At 32.7% G+C, this 23,297-nt stretch overlaps 1 protein-coding gene across 3 annotated transcripts in view; it reads left to right on the top strand.

Moving 5' to 3' along the window:
- The window catches only part of SMAP1 (small ArfGAP 1), a 125,744-nt gene that overhangs the window by 26,746 nt on the left and 75,701 nt on the right, over positions 1-23,297 (top strand). For all 3 annotated transcript variants that reach the window (XM_023531205.1, XM_011361174.2, XM_011361175.2), the window contains one exon: positions 8,107-8,240. In XM_023531205.1, the coding sequence (XP_023386973.1) occupies positions 8,107-8,240 (134 nt within the window). The remainder of the gene's footprint in view (positions 1-8,106; positions 8,241-23,297) is intronic.

Here is a 23,297-nt window from a genome sequence, read left to right as displayed (position 1 = left end):
CTTGATGTCACTTGTTTCAGGGAATTTCTTGCTGAAGTCTTCAGTGTTAGTGCTTTCTCGAGCAACATAGTCATCAGTTGGAACAAGTTTTCTGTTCTTGTTTCTGTACACTAATTTAATGCCTTTTCCATTATTAACTAAGTACTTGTCACACAGTCAGTTTGACAGTTTGAGGTGAAACAGCAAATTGGCATGAATTTTTTTCTTCTTTACAATTTCATGGATAGTAAATTCATCTTTACTTTAGAGATGAGCAACCTCAGCGTACAGTTTTTTTTTTTTTTAAGTTCAGAACTTTCACCTTTTAGAGGAAGCACTTTAATTGCCAGCATCACTATTTTTGTATGTTCTAGCCATTATTAAGTAAAACAGGGTTACTCGAACACAAGCACTGCATTACCACAACTGTCGATCTGATAACTGAGATAGCAACTAAGTGACAGATAGGGAGCATATATAGCTTGGATACACTGGACAAAGGGATGATTCATTTCACTGCCTGGACAGAGCTGGTCAGTGAGAGATTTTGTCACACAACTCAGAATGGCAGGTAATTTAAAACTTATAAATAGTTTATTTCTGGAATTTCTCATTTAATAATTTTGGGCCACAGTTGACAATGGGGAACTGAAACCATGGGTAAGAGGGGACTGCTGTATGTAGTTCTCTTTGTGCTAAGTATTTGTATATTTCATGTCCTTTAATTTCAGAGGACCCTAAAAGGAACAGATGAACTGGCCCTATTTTATAGTTGTGGAAACTGACATTTAAGAGAGGTCTTAAAATTTGTCTACAGTTCTATAGCCATAAGTGTCTGGTGATTCGAATCCAGGTCTTTGTAGCAGAGCTGTTATGTTGCCTTCATTGAGTAACTTCTTCATGAACTCAAGGTACATGATGATTGAAGTTTGGCAGTTGGAGTTTTTACCAAGGAATGAAGGCCTGGATGGGGCAGAATGACAACACTTGGTTAGAAAGGGAAAAAAAAATTTGGATAATGGTATAATTAGAAACACTGAAAGGGAAACAATGGCACCAAACTTTATCATTCTTTTAGATCTTGGCCTGGTGATAGGTCAAGATTTTGACAACACAGTTGGTGAATTTTATTTTGTTTTCTTTAAGAAACACTTATCGTTGGGGTTTGTTGCTTGGGTTTTTGTTTTTGTATCATGCAGGTCATCTTACTTAAAAAGTAAGATGAAAAATCTTAACTATTAAGCCACTTTCCAGAAGATGATAGCTACCATGTTTAATTAGGATATGTATTAATGAAAAATTAATACTTATCAATTGTCAGATATCATGGCTTCTTGCCTGACATTTCTGTATATCTGCCAGGACTCCTCATACTGAGATCATCTACTAGTGTCTTCTCAACTTCAACTAATAGTTCTATTATTGGCTACCATTCTTTCTTTTCTGGTAAAGGAAGAAAAAAGCAATAAAACGTATTTATGATATTTCATGTCTATGATTAAAGACATGTATACAGGGTTTTTTTTTAAATGGCCTTATCGAGATATAATTTATATACTATAAAATTCACTTATTTTTAGTGTATATTTCAGTGATTTTAGCATATTAACAGAGTTTTGCCACTATCACCATAATTGAATTTTACAATAGTTCCATTATTAAAAAAGATCTTTCAACCTAAATGCCCATCAACAGACGATTACAGAAGTTATGGTTCATATATACAATGGATTATTACTCAGCCATTAAAAAAGTGTAATCCTACCATTTGCAACAACATGGATGGACCTAGAGGTTATTATGCTGAGTGGAATAAGTTAGAGAAAGATAAATACTGTATGATTTCACTTGTATGTGGAATCTAAGGAACAAAAAGAACAAATTAATCAAAAACAGACTCATAAATATAGAGGACAATGTGGTGACGTCCAGAGGAGAGCAGTTTTGGGGGTCTGGGAGAAAGGGGTGAAGGGTTAAAGAATTACAAATTAGTAGTTGACAGATTGTCATAGGGATAGAGAGCACAACATAGGGAATGCAGTTAGCATTAATGTAATGGCTAGGTGTAGAGCCAGAGGAGAGAAAGAGCAACCGGGGATCATTTTATAAACTATATACATGTCTAACCAATGTACTGTATACTTGAAACAAACAAACAAAAGATCTCATGCTCATTTGCAGCAATTCCCCTCCACCCCACTATCACAAACTTTTTCAGGTTTGTATATAGTTCGGTTTACAATGTTGAAAACATATTTTCATGGGTTGTTGCTTGCTTCTCTTGGTGATCGACAAGCATATCTAACCCATAACATAGCTAATCGTGAATAATGAAAGGATGGTCACTCTTGGGTAAAGAACAGAGGGCTTTGTGGTAGCAAAAGAGAAAGGTCATCTTTCTTGTTTCATGCTTGATCCTGGACAATATTTTGATATACGTAGTTTCAATTTTGAATCCTTTTACTGCTTTGATGTGTGTCCCTTTCCCTAGGCATCCACTACTCTGATGCTACTATGATGCTGCCTCAGTTGTTTTCACCTGATGCATGTGTAATCGTGGTATGTGAGTGAGAGAGCCATGATGAACTTGGAAGAGCTATTAGGGACCTTCTCTGTGGGAGCCAGGGTAAACCAGTTAGTCTATCACATAAGACCTTTTATTATGTGGCCTCCTCTTATTGTCTCCTGAAAAATGTCCCCAATATTCTGTTACTCTGCCCTTTAGCAATACCAGAGTTCCCTACCATACTACACTTTTTTTTAACCTTTGCCAAGAATGTGTCTTAGCATATTCTCTGCCTACTAGTCAGCCTTTAAATTACAATTCGGGCTTTGCCTCCTCTGTGAGATCTGTGTACCTTCCGACAGACTTTGTTTCCTCATTGCCCCTCATATGTATCACATTATGCTAACATTGATTATTCCATGTTACATTTAAAATTTGTCCATGTAGATATGTGCAATTTATTCATTTTCACTGATGTGTAATATTCCATTGAATGTTGTGTTAATCATACTGGTGAACATTTAAGTTATTACTAAACATTTTTAGAAACCATGCTGCTATAAATACTCTGGTACATGTTTTTTTTGTACACATGTATGAGTTTATTTATAATGGTTTTTAGCCTTATTTGACTGTGACCCAGAGAAACAATATTTTACAGCATGACTTGATTTTCGTGTGTATTTGTGTCTGTACACACATAAATGTTATTGATTTTTTTGTAAAAGTTTAACAAAATTATATTCATCATGTGATGTACTCATATCTTTCTCTTCTAGAAATAAATACTTGTTGAGATTAAATTAATACATTGTGACCTGTGGTTTTAAATATTGCTGTAGGGTGTATTGTGTGTGTAAGAGTGTATATGTGCACATTGATATGTCATATTACATATATAAGTTGATAAACCTGTATGTATGTGTGTGTAAGTGCATGTGCTTTAGAGAGAGAGAGAGAGAAGGAGAGAGAGAGCGGGGAGGGAGGATAAGATTGCCTGGTAGAAGGATTTATTCTTCTAGAACTTTACTAGGTTTCACCAGATTGTTTTTAAATAGTCATACCTGTTTATTCTTGGCTTGGCCTCCTGAGTCTGGGAACTTTGTGTCCATGGTCTTTTAACAGCATTTATTTGGCACAGAGTTGGCAAGTACCCATTGAACAGTTTGGTGAATGGAAAATGAGAATTTCATACCAATAAATGAACGACTGCCATGTTGAGCGTCTATTGTTTTATCAAGGCAGTTTTAGGTAAATTTGCCAGGCTAATATTTTAGAGTGAATAATCCATTTGTAATTTCAGTTAGATTTTTAAAAATCTATTTTTGGGGGTTCCTAACGTTATTGTTAAGATATGATAGCTAATTCCAAAGAAAGATGCATTGACAAAATTATATTATTATTTCAGTAGGTAAAAGTGGGGCTTAAGTTTCCCATAAGTGATAGCAAAAAATTTTTTTTCCTTTCAGGAGTCAATAAAATGATTTTTGTAGCCTTAGGTTTTATTGCATAAAACCTAAACTTCATCTAACATTTAATTATAGCTAGCTTTTGCTCAATAGTAATATAGCCATTTTCTTCTCTTACTGCTAACACTATAGTTACATATGCTTTTATATACATTAATCTCTTTATTATCTTTGGGTATAGTAAAAATGCACCACTGTATTGTGTACTATAGCTTTTTACCTGCTTGGACAGTCACTATAACATTTTGCTAATGACACTTCCCAATTCATTCATTCAATCATAATGTTTGCTACATCAGAAAAATTGTGCTGTAAGAAAAATCTCCATTTGTATTTGACTTATGGGTCCCTTAGCAGATATTCTGAGGGGAATCATTCTATTTTGAGAACAGAAAATCCAAGCTGCACTTGGATTGCATTGCAAATCTTTTGTTTTCACATTGTGCTTTTGACTCACTGCCTTTTTGGAAATTGTTTTTTAAGGAAAGTTAAGATACACTTGTTTTGCAGACCAATATAGAAACTTTTCTAGAAAAAGAAAGAAATAATTTCTTATGACAATAATTTGTACTTGTTATTACTTTAAAACTTTCAAAATATTTTTTAAAAATTTTCAATTATAGTTAACATTTTATATTACTTTATGTTTTATATGCAACATAAAGGTTAGACATTTACATAATTTATGAAGTGATCCCTACTGATAAGTCCAGTACCCACCTGGTGTACCATACCTGGTTATTACAGTATTATTGCTGTACTTTATATCTCTGTGACTGTTTTGTAATCACCAGTTTGTACTTCTTAATCCCTTTGCGTTTTTTCACCCACCCTCCCCAGCCCCACTCCCATCTGACAACCATCAGTTTGTTCTCTGTATCTGCAAGTCTATTTCTGTTTTGTTTGTTAGTTTGTTTTCTAGAGTCCACATATATGTGAAATCATATGGTATTTGTCTTTCTCTGTCTAACTTATTTCAGTTAGCATCCATGTTGTTGCAGATGGCAAGATTTCATTCCTTTTTATGGCATTTTCTTTATCCATTCACCTTTCTATAGACACATAGATTGCTTTCATATCTTGGCTATTGTAAATAATGCTGCAGTGAACATAGGAGTGCATATATCTTTTCCAATTAGTGTTTTGGATTTCTTTGGATAAATACCCAGAAATGAAATTGCTGGGTCATGAGGTAGTTCCATTTTTAATTTTTTAAGGAACCTCCATACTGTTTGCCATAGCGGCTGTACCAATTTGCAGTCCCACCAACAGTGCAGAAGTGTTTCCTCTTTTCCACATCCTCTCCAACACTTGTTTGATTTATTGATGATAGTCATTCTGACAGGTGTGAGGTGATATCTCATTCTGGTTTTTAATTTGCCTTTCTCTGATGATAAGTGACACCGAGTATCTTCTTATATGTCTTTTGGCCATCTGTATGTCCTCTTTGGAGAAATGTCTGTTCAGGTCCTCTGCCCATTTTTTAATCAGATGGCTTGTTTTTTGAGTGTTAAGTTGTATGATATCCTTCTGTATTTTGGATATTAACTTCCTTCTTTATTTTTTATTTTTATTTTTTTAATTGAAGAAATTATTTTAATTTTTTCCCCATCTACTGCCCTCTCCCCCACACCCCTCCCCTCTAGTAGATATTAACCCTTTTTTAGATATATCATTGGTGAATATCTTCTCCCATTCAGTAGGTTGTCTTTTCATTTTCTTGATGGCTTCCTTTGCTGTAGTCCCATTTGTTTATTTTTTTCTTTTGCTTCTCTTGCCGAGGAGATAAATCAGAAAAATTACTAAGAGTGATGTCAGAATTGACTTCCTATGTTTTCTTTTAGGAATTTTATGGTTTCAGGTCTTACATTTAAGTCTTTAATCCATTTTGAGTTTATTCTAGTATATGGTGTAAGAAAGCGGTGCAGTTTCGTCTGTGTGTGTGTGTGTGTGTGTGTGTGTGTGTGTGTGTGTGTGTGTGTCCAGTTTTCTCAATAGCATTTATTGAATAGACTGTCTCTACCTCATTGTATATTCTTGCCTCCCTTGTCACAGATTAATTGACCATATAGTTGTGGGTTTATTTCTGGGCTCTCCATTCTGCTTCATGATCTGCATGTCTGTTTTTATACCAAGATCATAATGTTTTGATTTCTGTAACCTCGTAGTATAGTTTGATATCAGGTAGTGTGATACCTCCAACTTTGTTCTTCTTTCTCAAGATTTCTGTGGCTATTTTGGGGTCTTCTATGGTTCCCTGTCAATTTTAGAATTATTCTAGTTCTGTGAAAAATGTCATTGGTATTTTGATAGAGATTGTATTGAATCTGTAGATGGCTTTGCATTGTATAAACATTTTAATGATGTTAATTCTATCCATGAGCATGACTTTTGCTTCCATTTATTTGTGTCTTCTTCATGTTCTTTCTTCAGTGTCTTATAATTTTCTGAGTACAGGTCTTTTATTTCCTTAGTTAAATTTATTCTAGAGTTCTTTTTTTGATGCAATTATAAATGGGAGTCTTTTTGGTAGAATCTCTAGGGTTGTCTACATATAGTATTATGTCACCTGCAAGTAAAGACAGTTTACTTCTTCCTTTCCAATTTAGATGCCTTTTCTTTTTCTTGTCTGATTGTTGTGGCTAGGACTTCCCAAAATGTTTTCTATACAAGTCTCACCTAAGTAACGAGTACAGCCAATCCTAATTCCATTTAACAAGTGAGAACTTTGTTGCTCAGTTTGCTACTGGTTCAGTGTAATTTATACAGCTCAAAAGTGGCAACGTAGTTGACAGTACATTTTTTTTTGGCTTCTGATTCATCTTGACACTTGTAGCAATCAAACAAATATTTAAATAGAGCATGTCCCAAATATTTGTTGGCTTTTAGGTGTAATTTCTAAATTTAAAAGCAGGACATTTTGGCATAAATTTTGTATATGCAAAATTTATACCACCTAAGGAATGAGGTGGGGGATAATTTTACTGCATTATAATTACTGGCTTCAGTGTTATTTTGTAGATTGATGCTCACCTTTAGATAAAAAGTATGCACCTAAAACAGAAGCCTAAAATTTAAAAAAAGTTGATTTTTATTGCTATCTCTTACTGTATATATGTTTTTATAATCAAATGAATTAGTTAGATCATTTGATTATAAAAACATATATACAGTAAATCAGTTAGATATGTGTCTGAATATTTGACATAATTCCCAGATATTACTTTTATTTTTTCATTGTTACTTTAATTATGCAAGCAATATGTGAAACATAATAACATTCAAAATTATTAAGAAAAAATATTCAAAGGTATGAAGAATATAATACAGCTAAGGCTCTTATATACTTATGTGAGTTTCTCCACAGCATTTTTCAGAATTTTTTGACCATGACCCAAAGTACTAACATTTTCTAGCACACTTTAGTTCATTTGTTAAATTTCTTAATCTCAGGGTTGTATTTGAGTTTAATCTGATCTAAGGCCTCTTGAGGCAGTCTTTGTTGTTTCTCATCTTTGCCAACACTTAATAGATTTAAAAATTTTTCAATGTGTCGAACGTAAAATGAGGGTCGTTATAGCTTTACAGGGCATTTTCCCTAATTACCAGTGAGATTGTGTATGTTTTTATATGTTTATTGGCTATATATTTCTTCTTCTGTGAATTACCCATTTATACCTTTTTGCCCATTTTTTAAATAGGTTGGTTGTCTATTTCTTACTAACATCTACTTTTCATTTTTAAGACTTTCTTTGATTTTTATTTGTTGGTAATCTTTAAACTACACTACACATTTAGTAAAGAACTTATTTTTTATTGTAATTTTATACTACTGGTTCACATATGCCGAGTGAAAAAACTTCACATAAATTAATTTTAAATTCTTAGATTTCGGAGAAGTTTTCTAGGAAAGCAAAATTAGTAAACTCATTAAGGTTCTTCTTGCAGGTTGATTTATAATGTTTCAGCACAGCCAAGACACGTGTCTTCTTAGCAAGCTGCTACTAGTGCCATTTGAAAATTTAAGCGTGTAAATTTTGTAAGCATCCATTATAATAGTATAAAAAATGAGAATGATGTTTAATTTGTGTGTTGTCATGATATTGATTGTAGTTTTTAATACTTGGCTTTTTTTTTCTTCTCCTTAATTAGGTCCCCGATGGGCTTCCTGGAATATCGGTGTATTTATTTGCATCAGATGTGCTGGAATTCACAGAAATCTTGGAGTTCATATATCCAGGGTCAAGTCAGTCAACCTAGACCAATGGACACCAGAACAGATACAGGTAAACATATCCATACTGAAAAATTATTAAAAATGTTTAAAATAAATTTAAAATCTTTAACCTTTTTTGCAGCGGGGATTGATATTGAAAAGGAGTATGTTAAAATGGTATGTGCCACATATAAAATTTGTGTGTTCTTTGAATTGTAAATAGCAGTGTTTATTTCTTCTTGGGTCTATAGTAAAGTCAGATTTTAATCTATTTTTATCTAAAATGTTGATTTTTGAAGTATTTAAAAAATTAATTCCTTTTTCTTGCATTGATGGAATTTGCCAGTAAAATTCCATAGTTTCTTTTGTTTTGTGGTCAGTAGAGGGAGCCTGGATAAAGATAAAGAATAAACTACCTCTCATCTAAAAACTAACTTTCAAGATTTTCTTTCTGTGCAGAGATGCTCTTGATTTGCAGGCAAGGCCTAATATTTGGAAGAAAGTCAAGCTTGCAAATGTTCTAATGACTAATTTGGACTTGTCTTGAAGGTTTTAGCTTTGTTAGAGATAGATTTGTAATTTTAAGCGTTTGCCATTTTTCCAGTATGACAATTTTAAATTCTCAAAAATCATGCTTTCTAACCTTTAAGGTTGACACTAATGTAAAAACGATTATTACTACTGGTTTTATTTTATAATTCACAGTGAAATTACACTACTTTTTCTTATGCCCTTTTCAGAGAACTTTTAGTTAGTACGTAAGCTAAATATGCAAATATATATAGTTGAACCTAATGATATTACAATCAGAAAAAACAAAAATAACACAAAAATTGATGAGATGTGAGAGTAAGAGTAGAAAGAATAGAATAGAATTCTGAGGGGAGCAGGTCATCAAAAAAGATATATAGATTTGGTTAAAGAAACTAAAACTTCTATACGGAGGACATATTTATACCAAAAAATTCTAGATGGAGCAAATAATTTTAAGTATTGTTAAAAATTAAACTTCAAAAATACTCAGAAGAAAATAGAGTAGAAATCTTCAGGTTATAAAGACGAGCATAATTTATTTCATTCAGTTTTAAATAAATTTTTGAGCTTTTTCCTGACTAGGGCGTAAAAGGAAATATGATACTTTATTCTCAAGATCCTTGTTATATCAAGGAAGCAGAGCATTTTATTATAAGGCAGTGTTCTTAATATCATCTCTGTAGTAACTGTGGTAGCAAATTTCAGGATGTCGTTTCTTAAGTTGTCTTCAAGAAAATGTGAAGTGTAGCTTGAAAATGTAACTTGGCATTTGTAATGGATTATGTAGGTACAAACATTCAGAACCCAAAGTGTATTTCCTTTTTAATGATTTATTCTAAACTAAGGAAAAAATGTGCAATCCCTGGACAATTCATTTCTTGAGAAATATTATTTTTCTCAACTAGACTGTTGAAAGGAGTTGAACAGCAGGTTATTTGAGGTGGGCATCTGTACTTTTCTTATAGCTTAGATCAGAACTTCCCAGGGGGCTGCATTTTACTGGTTTTCTGTGGAATAGTTTGCAGGTACATAGTAAGATACTACTGTGTTATTAAAAATGTGAGGATTTTGAAAACAATTGTTAAGTGATAGCTTTTGAAATTGTATTTGAACACTATTTGTATGGTTCCAACTAACAACTTCCTGAAATGAGAATTGTTTTGGAATGCAAAACTTTTGATTAGTACTTGTCACCAGAGAATTCTCTGCATAGCTCCGTATACCACAGAGCTCCTCTTCCAGGTTTTCCTGGACGCACTCACTTAAAAAAACCACATGAGTAGACAGTCAAGTTTTACTTAAAAAAAATAGACACAGATGCACCATCCAGTATTCTTATAGTAGGCTTTGTGAGTAATCACAAGGAAGCCAGAGCTGTTCTTTAAAAATCATTCTGGGACTATTGTGCAATATAAATCAGCATGTAAATGGTGAAGACCCCAAGATTCCATACTACAGAACACAACCTTTATTTTAGCCTAGAAAACTTCAAGGGAACTGATTCTAGAGAGGCAGTAGAACAAAGTGATTAAGAAAGTTAAGTTGTCCCTAGAGTCAGACTGCCAGACCTAGACCTGGGTGGTTACAAGTGGATACTTGACTTCACATGCCTCAGTTTTTTCATTTGTGCAGTGAAAATAATAATAGTGCCTACTTCTGTAGATTGCTGTAAGGATCAAATAACTTAATATGGATAAAGTGTTGAGAACAGTACCTAGCACATTTTAAACACTCAATAATATTAGCTTGTCAGTTATTAGTATTAGTCCAGTTTTTCATTTTATGAGACCCTCAGTATTGCTGCCTTGAATATCTTTCTGATCTTAAGCAGTTTCTGGTGAATCTACTATGATAAATTGGTTGCTAAATGTACTACTGAGTAAATAAACAAATTGATTAATTGTGTGATATTATTGAGTATAAATGAATTACTTTTTAAGAATATTTGTGAAAAACAATTAGTTCATTTTTAGTAGTGTTGGATGTTAAGGCATTTTGAGATGAATAGTTAGGTAATCATATCAGTTGTCTATTGAGGTTGCTCCTTATTCAAATTTAAGCATATCTTGTTTCCTGATTTGGTAGATATGTTCCGTATAATCCAGCTCTATGCTTTGGCATTCTGTCTATTTGCTTTTATAAAATTGATGTATAATAACAAAGAGAAAAATTTACAAACATAAGTGAGTTTTATGTGTCTTGGCAGATGTCTGTACTGTGTCACCAACACCCCATTCAAGATAATGCAGAGCATTTCCATCACCCTAGAAAGTTTCTTTGTGCCAGTTTCTAGTCAGGTATTCCAGGGGCAACCACTGCACTGATTTCTATACCCTTTGGTTACTATACATTGGAATGTTTATCTTTCGGAGTTCATTCTTATTAACTCTGACTCAACTCAGATTAGAGAAGATAAAGATCACAATGTGATTTAGTGTTCCTTATTCTATGGTATTTTATAAGAATTCCTTTGATATAAAAAGTATTTGAGTAGTATTTATTTATAGAGAGAAATACTTTCACTGCATAAATTCTACCCTACATCTTCCCCTACTGCCACCCCACATATCATGAAAATCATGTTTCTAATTTTTAAAGACTATACTCAGTTTTTTAGATCTTTTATTAGTGAACATGGAAATGTGATTTAATCTCTGAGTCCAGTCAAGCTATTAAAAAAAAGTTTTTTTTTTTTTTATGTGACTATGTAAAATGTATTTTTTGCCTCAAGCTTTCTTATCAGCTGGTATATGTCTACCATATTTATATTAATTGTGAATGTGAGAGTTAGTTTTTAGGGCATCTGCTATATTATAGCTGTGTTAGAATTGCTGTATGCTTGTTTTTAAAAGAAAATAGTTTGCCTACCAAAACTTACTTTGATTTTTGTTAGCATAAAAATAGAGCTACTTACCTTAAATTTTAATCAATATTCTTTTTTAAAATGTGATTCATGCTCAGATTAGATGTCTTTGATATCGGATTTGTTGTCAGGTACTTCTCAATTTTTTGGAAAGGACCAGTTTTTTAATACTTTTATAAATACTGTAGCTTTTATTTTTTATTTTGTACTGGTTCGTTAACCTCAAGTATTATTTTTAATTTTTACCCTTTATTTAAAAATTCTTAATCACTTTTCATTGTGTGCATTGAAGGAGTTAAAATGAAGAATACTTATTTTTATCATAGAGAAAACATTACTTGTGCTCTCAAGTTTCTTAGCTCACTTTCTACAGAGGCTTGTAAGTCGTGCTGCCTAATAAAACATCTTTGTAAGACTTTGTCCATATTGCAACATATATTCCATATATTTGATATTTATGTTTATAACTTTCGGACTACTTTTAATACTTTGTGTATCTATAAATCTTTAATCTTCTCTCACAGATTCTTTTATTGCTTACTGGTGTCATTTACTGATGAGGTACTTTGTATTTTCTTGGGGACACTAAAGCCATGCAACTAAAATTTTTTCATGTATAAAATATATCTTGGAGAACTTTACATTCGAAATTGTCCAGTTTCCAGGCATATGATTTATCCTTCGTTAACTTGCCTTAAACATTTTATAGGCATTTCGACTCCCTCTTTTCATATCTTTACCATTTTTACTTTAGCTTTGACTACATTTTGGTCTAGAAGGAAAGTTTTTAAACCCAGCGCTTTTCACATCGTTATTTACTCTTATAACAAAAGAATAGCTTTCTTCCCTCTCATTTTCTGTCAGACCCAACCTCTGAATGTTTCTGCTTAGACTCCCTGCTTTTTATTCTTTTTCTTCTTCTTCTTTTTTTTTTTTTTAGGGGCAGAGTAGAAGAAGGTACTGGCTGCTAGTTTCTCTGCCTTTATTTTCATTCTTTCCCACCTAATCAAAAAATTTATATTCACTTAGAGGCATCTTTAAATTCTTTTTTCTTCGAAACATGTTGCCTTACCCTCCCCCTTCCCTAAAAAAAGTCCCCCTCATACCCTTGTTCTCCTAACATACATCCCTTGACGCTGCTATACTCTACTATTTCTTTGTTTGCTCATTCAGCCAGCGAGTCCTCCCAACTGTGCCAGCCACTAGTCTTATGGGGACTAGCTCTTAATCTTCCTTTAGCAGTTGAATTTCTTGAGCAATTTTCATCTCTTTACCTTATTTTTACAATTACTTATTTCTTTTCCCATCCTCCCGCTAAGTTTTCACTCACAAAGATCACTACTTATCCCTAATGGACAAATCCAACTCTTCATCCTCCTCCTTGATCTTCCTGCTTCACTTGACACTAACCACTGCCTTCTTGTGTCTTTGTAAAAGAAGCTAAAGTTACTGCGCCACATTACTTTGTTGCTTTATTTAGTATCTGAATATTTTACTATTTCTGTTTCTACTGTTCCCTCCTACTGGATATTTTCTGTAGTTTTATCTTTAGCCCTTTGCTCCTTTGTTTTTCTCCATAGGAAAACTCATTTATTCTCATGGATTCAGCTAGGATGGGTGGAGGGATTGGGGGTGTGGGGTGTGGGTGTGTGTGTGTGTGTTTTCCTTCTCTTTCCAGTAGTGACTTCTACAATGAGTTTTAGTTCTTTTTTAGATTGCCTATTGGAGGCCTTTGTTGTTCATTTTTCATTCTTAGGAAACATTGGATATCCTTGGCATGAAGTAATTGGTAATTTTTTCAAGCATCCATTTTAATTGTACATTCTATGAGGCTGGAGTTAGGTTGTTTGATTCCATGACACTGGAATTTTAACATGGCCTTACATTATCTACTTATCTTTGTATGTTCAGTAACTTTTGTGAAATAATTAAAAATCTTGATGCTTTATGAAAAATGCTTCACAACGAGGCAAATGAAACTAGCTGTTAATACAATGATAGAGGTTAAGAGAAAAGAATACATATGACCAGGCATAGATTTTGTTTTTTGTCAGATAACATTATGCATTTGAGTATAGAATAGAATGCCAGAGTTGACCATTGCTTTATAGCAGTATCAACAAAACCTCTATATGTTCCATATAAAAACAGGAAAAAAGGATTTATGAAATTGTTTTAGTGTTTCAGTGTGGGAAATTCTGGCTACAGTCACGGTTATTAATGTGTAGCATTTGTAAATTTTAAGATTGGTAAATGTCTGTTTACCTGAAACTTGACATATCTTTTTTAAAAATAATTATCTGGTTGTTCAGACTGGCTTTTTTTCTTAGTTAATATCATTGTTCCAGTTAATCTTAAAGTTTGTGGTGTTCAGTGGTTCTTTCTTTCTTGTACCCCTATATTCCGTCAGTTCTTTTGTTCCTTCTGTTGCTTTCCATTCTCATTTTTTGCACCATATCTAAGGCATTAGTTTCTTCCTGATCTTCCTATTCTTACTTCTCCATCTATTTTACACACCATATCTAGAATAATCTGCCTGGAACCCTGCTTTGACAATTGTACCTTGCTCCTAGGGATTTGCATTGGCTCAACTCTGAGACTCTTAAAAGTACTAATTTTCTTAAATTCGTAGTCAGGTGCTTCATCCTGTGACTTAGACCTTACTCCAGATGCTTTACAATAGATCGCTTTGGCTGAGAGACAGCTTTTCCTATTGAAGCAATCTGATGATGTGTTCTTGTTTTTGTTTGTTTGTTTTTTGTTTTGTTTTGTTTCGATTCTCCTTTTGTCTTTATTGGAAATTGTTTTTTGCATATTCCTTCTGTCAAGTCAGATTCTTCCCATTCTTTAATCTGAAATCCCTATTTTGATAAAAACTTCTGAGTATAGATTGTGCTTAGTTATCTAGTAACACATTGTTATTTACCTTTGTGCATGTTTGTTGAGTTAACCGAATTGTAAGCTTCAAGTAGTTAGAAACTGTATTGCATGTGTATTTGTAGTCCTTGTGATGGGCTACCCATGTTGCTAGGAATACTCTGCTTTTTTTTAATGGCATGCTGAGAACAATCTTTGGTTTGATATAATTCTGTGAGATAATGCTTGCTGTCTTTAGCAATGAGGAGAATGGAGAAAGTGAAGAAAAAAATCAAGCATTTCTCCTCAATTTATCCTATATTTTTATGTGGTGTCTTTTTTCATTTCTTGGTCTCTATCCTTTTCTCCTCATATTCCTATATACTTTGAAATTCAAAAATTCAGCAGTCATAAGGAATATAACTTAAGCTACTTTGTGGAAATTCCAGGGTAACATATGCACATACTAGAAAGGTGGTACTTTGTGGTATTTCAAACCATCTCAAACTGAAATTGAATGCCTTGGAAAGTAGTGAGTTTACCATTACTAGAATGGTTTGTGCAGAGCTGGACAGCCACTTGGCAATGTGTAGCTGGTATTCAAGTATTGAATGGAAAGGTAGTGAATACTTTGAATTACTCTGAAGTCTCTACAATTCTTGAAATTCTTTGATTGTATGCTCAGTCCTCTTTGGTTACCACAGCAGTTCATAAACATTAGTATGTTACAGTTAGAGAGGTGATTCAACTTTTTCCAAATGTCAGATTTCACCTCATAGGATAAAAATTTCCTGTACTCTTGTATAATTCAGAAAAATGTGACAGTATTCTCAGTTTAAGTTAAAGACAGGCTCTAAAAAATGTTTTGAACAAATATTTTTACTTTTTATATTTTCTTTCATAAGGAAAAAGAATTACTGGCTAAATGGGTTAGATTTCTATTATAACATTGTTATTCCTAGAAAAATCCGTAAGGTAACTTGTAGCCTTTAGTTTAATTTAGTAATAGATGTGTCATTGCATTTACCTGCTTGTCTTAATTTAAACTTTTGATCTTTCTTAGAAAACAATTTTTTTATAAGGAAGCTAAAATTATGGGTTTTCACTAATCTTCATCAGTAAGCTTTGCTATATTCTGTGGCCTCACCTTGAACTCCTAATCAATTAAGACCCGTACAGGGAAAATAGGCAAAGGAGAATTGATAGATACTTTAAATATTTCTCTGTAGCTAAAAAAGCAACTAAAATTACAGGTACTTATATTGGTGCCCATCTTTTGGTAAAATTGAGATCTAAAGGATTATGAGAGGTAGGGGATGGAAGTGGCTAAAATAGACTAAAGTTTTTTTCCTCTTTGAAAGTATATTTCAGATGAAGTTACGATAAATTTTATTCTTTAAAAATCACATATTAATTTTGTGAAATAAAATAGCTTTCAGTTGATAGGACAGCATTTCTGTGAGGTACCTCTTACATCTTTTAACAATAGAAAGCTGGAACTAGAATATTGACAGGCAATTGAAATGTAAATTTTCCGTAAATCATGTAATTGTCCAGGTTTGTTTTACTTGGAACAGGATCTAATAATGTATTGCATTGATGAAGGTGAGATAAGTTATTATGTTTTCTATGGGAGTTCTGCAGAAGAGAAAGATGCATTAAATAAAATATATTATTAAGATTATTTTTACCTGTTTTTTGTTTTTTTTTTAAAGAGGCTACTAGAAAATTTAAAGCAATATAATTGGCTCAAATTATTTTTTTGTTGCATAGCAGTTGTTTAGATATATCATAGTTATGTGTTTGCCTGTAGCCACTGTGGCCTTTTGCTTAATATTTTCATTGTATATCTTGGTATGCACTTTGAATATGTAGTTTCAAAAAATTTTTTTTTATTTCAGTGACTTTTTTAAAATTAGTTTTTTAGTATTCCTTTTTCTTTGAGTTTTCTTCTTTAGTGACTCTCTTACCCGTATGTTAGATCTTCATTTTCTAAATCCCATATTTGTCACTTTCTCTTAGATGCTTTTCGTGACTTTTTTTTTTAATTTTAAATATTTTTTTCTTTTGCCTCTCCAGTTTTCTTAGGCCATTATTGTGTTTATTTGTTCTCATGTTCCATTTTATTTCATATTCATTTCTAAAATATTTTTTCTAATTCTTTCCGAGATTTTAATTTTCAATGTTTTTAACTCCTGATTTAGTTGTTCTTTCATAACTTCACATGTCTTTTAACTCACATATTTTATATCTCGTACATGTCTTTTAGCTCTTTCTTAATTAGGCTATAGTTTCGATTTGTTTTCTGGGCATATTTGTTCTAGTGTGGTTTCATTATGGAGATGTTATTCTGCTTCTTATTCTCTTCTAATAACTTTGTATGAGATTTGATCTTTATTATTTTTATATGACATTATTTTTTCCATTACTTTTAAAAGGAATTGATATTCAAGATCACTTTTCTAACTTAGCAGACCTCTCTCTTCAGTTGTTTTCACATAATGTTCAAAAATAAGATCACTTATTTTCTAATATTTTCTTGCTCTGTTCTCCCACTTTTATCTGAACCTTTTCTTTCCTTTATCTTCATTATTCTTGTCCTGCTTAATTTTGAATTATTTCCCAGTAGTTTCTTCTTAGTGTAGAGCCTTGTCCTGGAAGGGAAGCTTGGCGGTTACATTGTGAAAGTTCATAGGGGCCAGGTGGTTTCCCCCCATTCTAAGCTTATTGTGGACCCTTTGCACTTGTTGAATTGGGTGAAAATCTTTTCAGTTTCATGTGCTTTCCTCAAATTGGTTTACTGTAAATCCCAGTTTGTCTCTCTTCACTATTTTATTATTTTGTTCGTAGATCGCCCAACTCCTCATTAGTTGCAGGCATCATGCAGATCCGAAGATCATTAGTGCTTTGATGGGATTTTGGATTTATGGTGAGACTTCATCACCAAGTTTTGTTGTAAATATTGTCCATCAGTTTTTGTTTTTTTCTAGTTATGTTTTTTTTTGTGTGTGAGGAGCTTCTTGGGAGCTTTAAAAATTGTCACTGTTATTACAGAATTTTTATGACAAGTAATATTTAATAGAATAAAATTCTAGTTTAAAACTAGGAGAGCGCCATGATTTAATTACATTTAACCTATATGTGTTAGAACATTGTTTAATCTCTTTAGATTTTGAGCCTTAGATAAATTTTCATAGTGTCTTATTATAGAAATAGGCACATAATACGCTTTCAGTGCACAAATCTTGGTATACATTTATTCAAGAAAACCTAAGGTCAGGCAACTTTTTTCTTATTTTGTAGGAAGCATGCTCATTATAATTCCATCAGACTGACAGAATTTCTCAATCATGGCCTCATGTACATACTTAACTTTTTAAGACAATTTAGATTCAATTTATGCTAACCCCTTGCCATGATCATTAAATGTGTCCTTAAAGAAGAGCAGAGCAAGGGGGCAGCTTACAGTGTTGGGTTTATGTATTGTCTACATGTGCAAAGTAAGGTAAAGAAAGTAAGAAATTTGATACTGCCTATTAACAAAATTTAATCTGCGAAGTTCAATAAGAAGTTTTCATTTTTAAACAATCCATTGGGAAAACATCACATTTATTTTGAATTTGAATTTGAATGTACAAGGTTGTGCCCTGCATTTTATTTCTCTTGATTTGTTAACCTTTTAAGGTTAAACTTTTTAAAAGGTCAGTAATAGTTTTTAGAATTCTCTTTTTCCTAGTAACTGGCTGTAGTTTTGAGGTCAAAGCAATGAAAAGCATTATAAGATGTTGCTTAGTGGAAGTCTTTCATTAATTAACTCTGTTATTTTTATACTGCCTAACTAGGTGGAACTGAGAGAGTATAACTAAAGGAATAATAACTTATTTGAAGATAAGGGCATACTTGTCCCTTTATAGAGTGCTATATTTGTTTGGAAATTGTTAGGTAGCAGTGAATGAATACCTGTATGAAGGGATCATCTGGAAACAATTATGATTAATTTCATTACACATGCTATTTTAAAGGTGTAATCACTTCTCTTCCCTGCATTATATGAGTATATAATGGTAGCAGGCATAGTCAAAGCACTGGCTTGGAACTCTATAGACCTGGGTTCTGGTTTTAAGTAACTTCTTGGTTCTAAGTAACTTCAAGTTACTTAATAGCAGCTCCTTTAAAAAAAAAAATACACACACACACACACACACACACACACACACACACATCTATATGTATGTCAGTATCTAGTGAGATAAATTTAAACATTTTTAAAATGTTTCATTGCTATTTTTATAGTGTCCTTTATTTGTTTATGAATGTCTAAAAACATACTGTGATGTGCAGAGGGCCTTTTAGGCAGAAAGATGGAGAAAACATGTTCTGTTTGAGAAAGTAAGGTACTTTTCTGTGAACAGAGCATTGGGTTCAGTTATGTGTGTCATGTGTGGTAAAGGTGAATCTTGCCGCTAGGGGCTGGCTTGGTCTTGATCCTAAGAGTGATAGGGAGTGGGGATAGAGACAAAGCAGAGAGTTCTTAAAATGTTATAATTTGAAGAGTGACATTTAATGTTATGTTCCTTTTAAGAACATAAATCTAAAAGGCTTGTTCCTTTGGTGGCTTAGGCATTGGATGACTGGATCTTGAACGACAGTAGTGGCAGTGGAGTTGATTATTGGGGGAAGCATACAGAAATATTAGAGTTAGAATCACTAAGACTTCTGACAGAGGAGGGAAGAGGCCATGATGACTCCTGAGCTGGGCCTTAAACACTTAGGCTGAAAGTAGTGGTTTATTCCTGGACTTCTAGTGCTATAAAATTCAGAGTAAGTACAGATGATAAAAGGCAGTAATATGAAACTTTTTCAACTTTGTCATAACAATTTTTAATTTTATTGCTTAAAAAATGCAGCCTCTGAATTTTAGCAATGGGTAAATACTGCAACAGATAAATCAAGATCTGAAAATCACTAGACATTGTGAAAAATATGAAAACTGGTTGCTCTAATTACACATCATTTAAAATTCTAATTTTTAAATGTGTGGTTTACTTACTTTGTTCTTAAAAAGAATAGTTAAAACAGAAGAGAACAACTCCCCTAAAACACAATTTTATGAAAACTGAAGGAATGGACTCTGTATTAAATATTTCCAAAGAGTTCCTGAGACCAAAAATGGTGGCCCTTCTTTTCCAGCAGCTGGAATCCAAAAGATCTTGAAACCAGTCCTGAAAAGCTTGCTCCTATGCAAGAAATCCTGGTGGCTTTTGAAAGGAAGATAGAGAACTATTCTGGAAAATTTCAAGTGGTAGTAGAGGTGAGTTACTGACATGAAGAATTTATCCAGGGACTACAAATACTCATTTTCTTTTGTTAAAAACTAAGTTTTTCTTTTTTTAATATATGTTCAACTAAGGCAGTTTGAAAATCTTAGTCTTTATGTTATAAAAATTTGAATGAACAGAAAATAGAGCAAGTAGTATTCTTTCTCCCACACAAAAAACGAATACACTGAAATTTTAAGAAGCAAAAACATTGAAATTTGAATGATGTAATCTTTAGCAGCAATACTATTTCTTTAAGATGACAATGATACTGGGAAAGATCTGGTAAATGCCATATGTATACTTAGAGTGTATTTTTTATGTAAGGTATACTTGGGTGAGATTTATCACAATGTATTAATTTGATTTGATTTATAACCTCTTTGATCAGAAGACTTTGTTCTCCTAGTAGAAGTGGGAGGATACCAGTGAGAGGAGGGTCTCCTTGCTCTGATTCACATACTCTTTGGATACCCTTCCTAAGCTACCTCCGGATAGTATTTTATTTAGAAACAGTATAGGATTAATATAGCCCCCTTGTTTTATTGTTTGAAGGAATGGGGAATAAATGTACATGGTACAGACTTTAAAAGGTACAGAAGGTATAAAGTGAGTAGTCTCTCTCTCATTTCTGTCTCTCAATCCAGTTTCCTTATGTAGGAACAACCATATTTATCGGTTTCTCATATATGCTTCCCAAAATATTTCATGCATACACAGACATACAGGTGATATACATTTTTAGTTGTTTTGCTATTCTTACATAATGATCTTTTGAACTGGAGATAAGATTCTTCTTTTCCCCCATCTATTCCTTAGAAAATCGGGTAGAAGAATTTTAATTTACATGGTTTTACCTTTCTTCCTCCAGATTTAACACAGACATGTAGCATCCTTACATTATACACTAACATGTAAGATTTTATTATTTTAATATTTTGCATTTTTGCCTTTGGGAATTTAAAAGATCTAATTGCCACATTGTAACCTAATCATCTGCAACAATGAAATTAGTAATCTCACTGTTTTATTCTTTTTTCTACTTATTCTATTTTTTAAAACAGCCAGTAAATCTAGAAGGGCAAATCGGTTACACACATAAAAATTTATGAAAATTATGCAGATAGCTTCCTAAATTAATACATTAGTGTGAATTTTAGTTTAACAATAATTGGTAGTTAACCAGGTACCTATTAGTATCTGAGAGAGAAAGTGCAGGAAACATTACAGGGACAGATCGGAGGTAGGCACTGAAAAAAAGGGGAGGATGCACAAAAGTGAAGGAAAGGGGAGATCCAGGGAGCCATAGTTCTTAAACATAGCCACTAATCCTGGACTGGACTATATTTGGCTTTAGTTTGGCAAGGACAAAGAGGAGCCATACTCAGAAGTAGTTGTATTACTGAGTTGGATTTCACAAAGAGCTCTGCTTTCCAAGATTTCGGAAGAATAAAGAAAAGAAAAAAAATTGACAAGTTTTATTTTCAAGAGAATGGATTAGTAACTTGGAATATCAGGTGGCCTATCATTTATCTTGCTTTTTATTATTATTTCCTGATACTGACATGATTTAAACTTAGGCACATTTTATTTTGTCTGTTCCTGTTCCCTTTTATCTTCACATTTATTTCAAGCTTTTATCCCCCCCGCCCACCACCAGTAAAACTATTTATGTGGGCTACTTATTTACCTTTTTTTTTTTTCCATTGGAGATACCACACTGACATAAAACAGTGATTTTTAAAACACATATATAGTACTGTTACATAAAAATAAGAATTCTTTTCCATTTGTTTGCCTACTGATTGATTCTGCCTATTTTCTTTTTATCTATTTTCACTTTTAGGTATATTGACTTTTTGTTTAGTTATATTTCGCATGTTTTAGTTTATTAAATTACACAAATCCGATAAGTAGATGCCAATTAAAACTTTAAATTGACAATCCCAGTTCTCTTCAGTCTCTGTAAAACATTAGAAATTTACAGCTCTTTTAGAATATAGATTTTATTGTTTTTAGTGCAAAAACTAGGATTGGGTATGAAATGTTTTCGACATAAAAAGTTTCAGAAATAGAAATGCTTCATCTATGTAGATTATGATGATACTATATCAGCCCATAAATGCTTTTCAGCCTTTCAATTCAGATAGTATTTTTTTTTTTCAAATAGTATTTTTTGAAATTGAATCTCAAGTGATGTGTGAGGCTTTGGGCAGATGTTGTTCTATGTACTAGATTATGTGGAAAAAAATATAAACACATAGTTATGAATTTATGAGGACAAAATACTTTTAATAGTAGGTTTTGGAGTTCTTAAGTGTGATTCGTTATACTATTTCCAGGTAAAGCCTTCGTTTGCAGTTATAATGGTGCTGATTTTGGATGAAGATGGTTCATTCAAAAAGTGCAATGTAAAATTCATCTTTCTAGGAACATCTAATGTGTAAAATTGGACAAATTGAATTTAATAGGAACAACAAATAATATTAATTTTAAAATATGTTGTACCTAAATGCACTGTCTTTTAAAAGAAGCATATGCCTTTTATCATACCCCCCCACCCCCCCTTTTATTTGCAGCCACTATGCTCTTCTCAGCTCTGGAAAACTGAATTATAAATTGCCAAAGAATAAGCAACTAAAATTCTCCTTTCTAACAGTGCACTTTGCTAAAGCATTTGTATAAGAACACCTAAAAGAAAAGGAATAACAGAAACGACATTTTAATAATGTCATTTCGATATTCTATCTTGTTCGAAATTTCATGGATACTTGTTTTGATCAGTTGGTGCATGGTGGTAAGGATTGAGACTGAGGGAAATTGATCCTAGTCTCAACCCTGTAACTGGTTCATTGTATTCCTCAGTAAAGAAATCACATAACCTTTCTGTGCTTCAGTTTTCTCATCTGTAAAATGACAACCGAGCCTCTAAAGCAAAGAGCCTGGTGATGTAAGCCATTGCAGGACATAGTTCCCAATTTTATTGGATGAATCCTGAGACATTTAAACTACTGATGGCTGATGTTGGTTCTATCAAGAGTTAAATATTTGTGGAGACTAATAATCTTGGGCCTGTTACTTAGCAGCTTGCAGCTTCAATTTCCTTTTCTGTCAAATTAGGATAATAATACCTAAATCATGTTTTTTTTTTTAAAAATTAAAATGCCATATATGTATATGCAATATATATAATAATATATATTATAAAGACACTTTATAATATATATAAAAATATTGAAGCTAATGCTTGTCATTGTAGTTGTTAGGCTATTTTTATAATTTTCTTCTGCTGATTACCAGATGCAGTTAGCTCTTCAGGTTTACCCATAATGTCTTGAAACTTTGTGGACAGATAGTTTGTACCATACTCCTATCACCTCCTCAAAATGCCGGCTCCTGCTATTTATTTTCCCCTAGTTTTAATCATCTCCAAATTGTTTAACCTTTCATCTCTACTGATCTTTTCATTGCCGACCCTCCTTCTACCGTAGTCTAGTCTACTTTTTAGAAACTATCTGAGCTTACCAATGTTTTCCTTCTCCTTACAAAATGGTCT

Source organism: Pteropus vampyrus, unplaced genomic scaffold, assembly GCF_000151845.1.
Source record: "Pteropus vampyrus isolate Shadow unplaced genomic scaffold, Pvam_2.0 Scaffold64, whole genome shotgun sequence".
Lineage (NCBI taxonomy): Eukaryota > Metazoa > Chordata > Mammalia > Chiroptera > Pteropodidae > Pteropus > Pteropus vampyrus.
The sequence above is the reverse complement of the archived record's forward strand: the minus strand, read 5'-3'. Positions and strand labels throughout refer to the sequence as shown.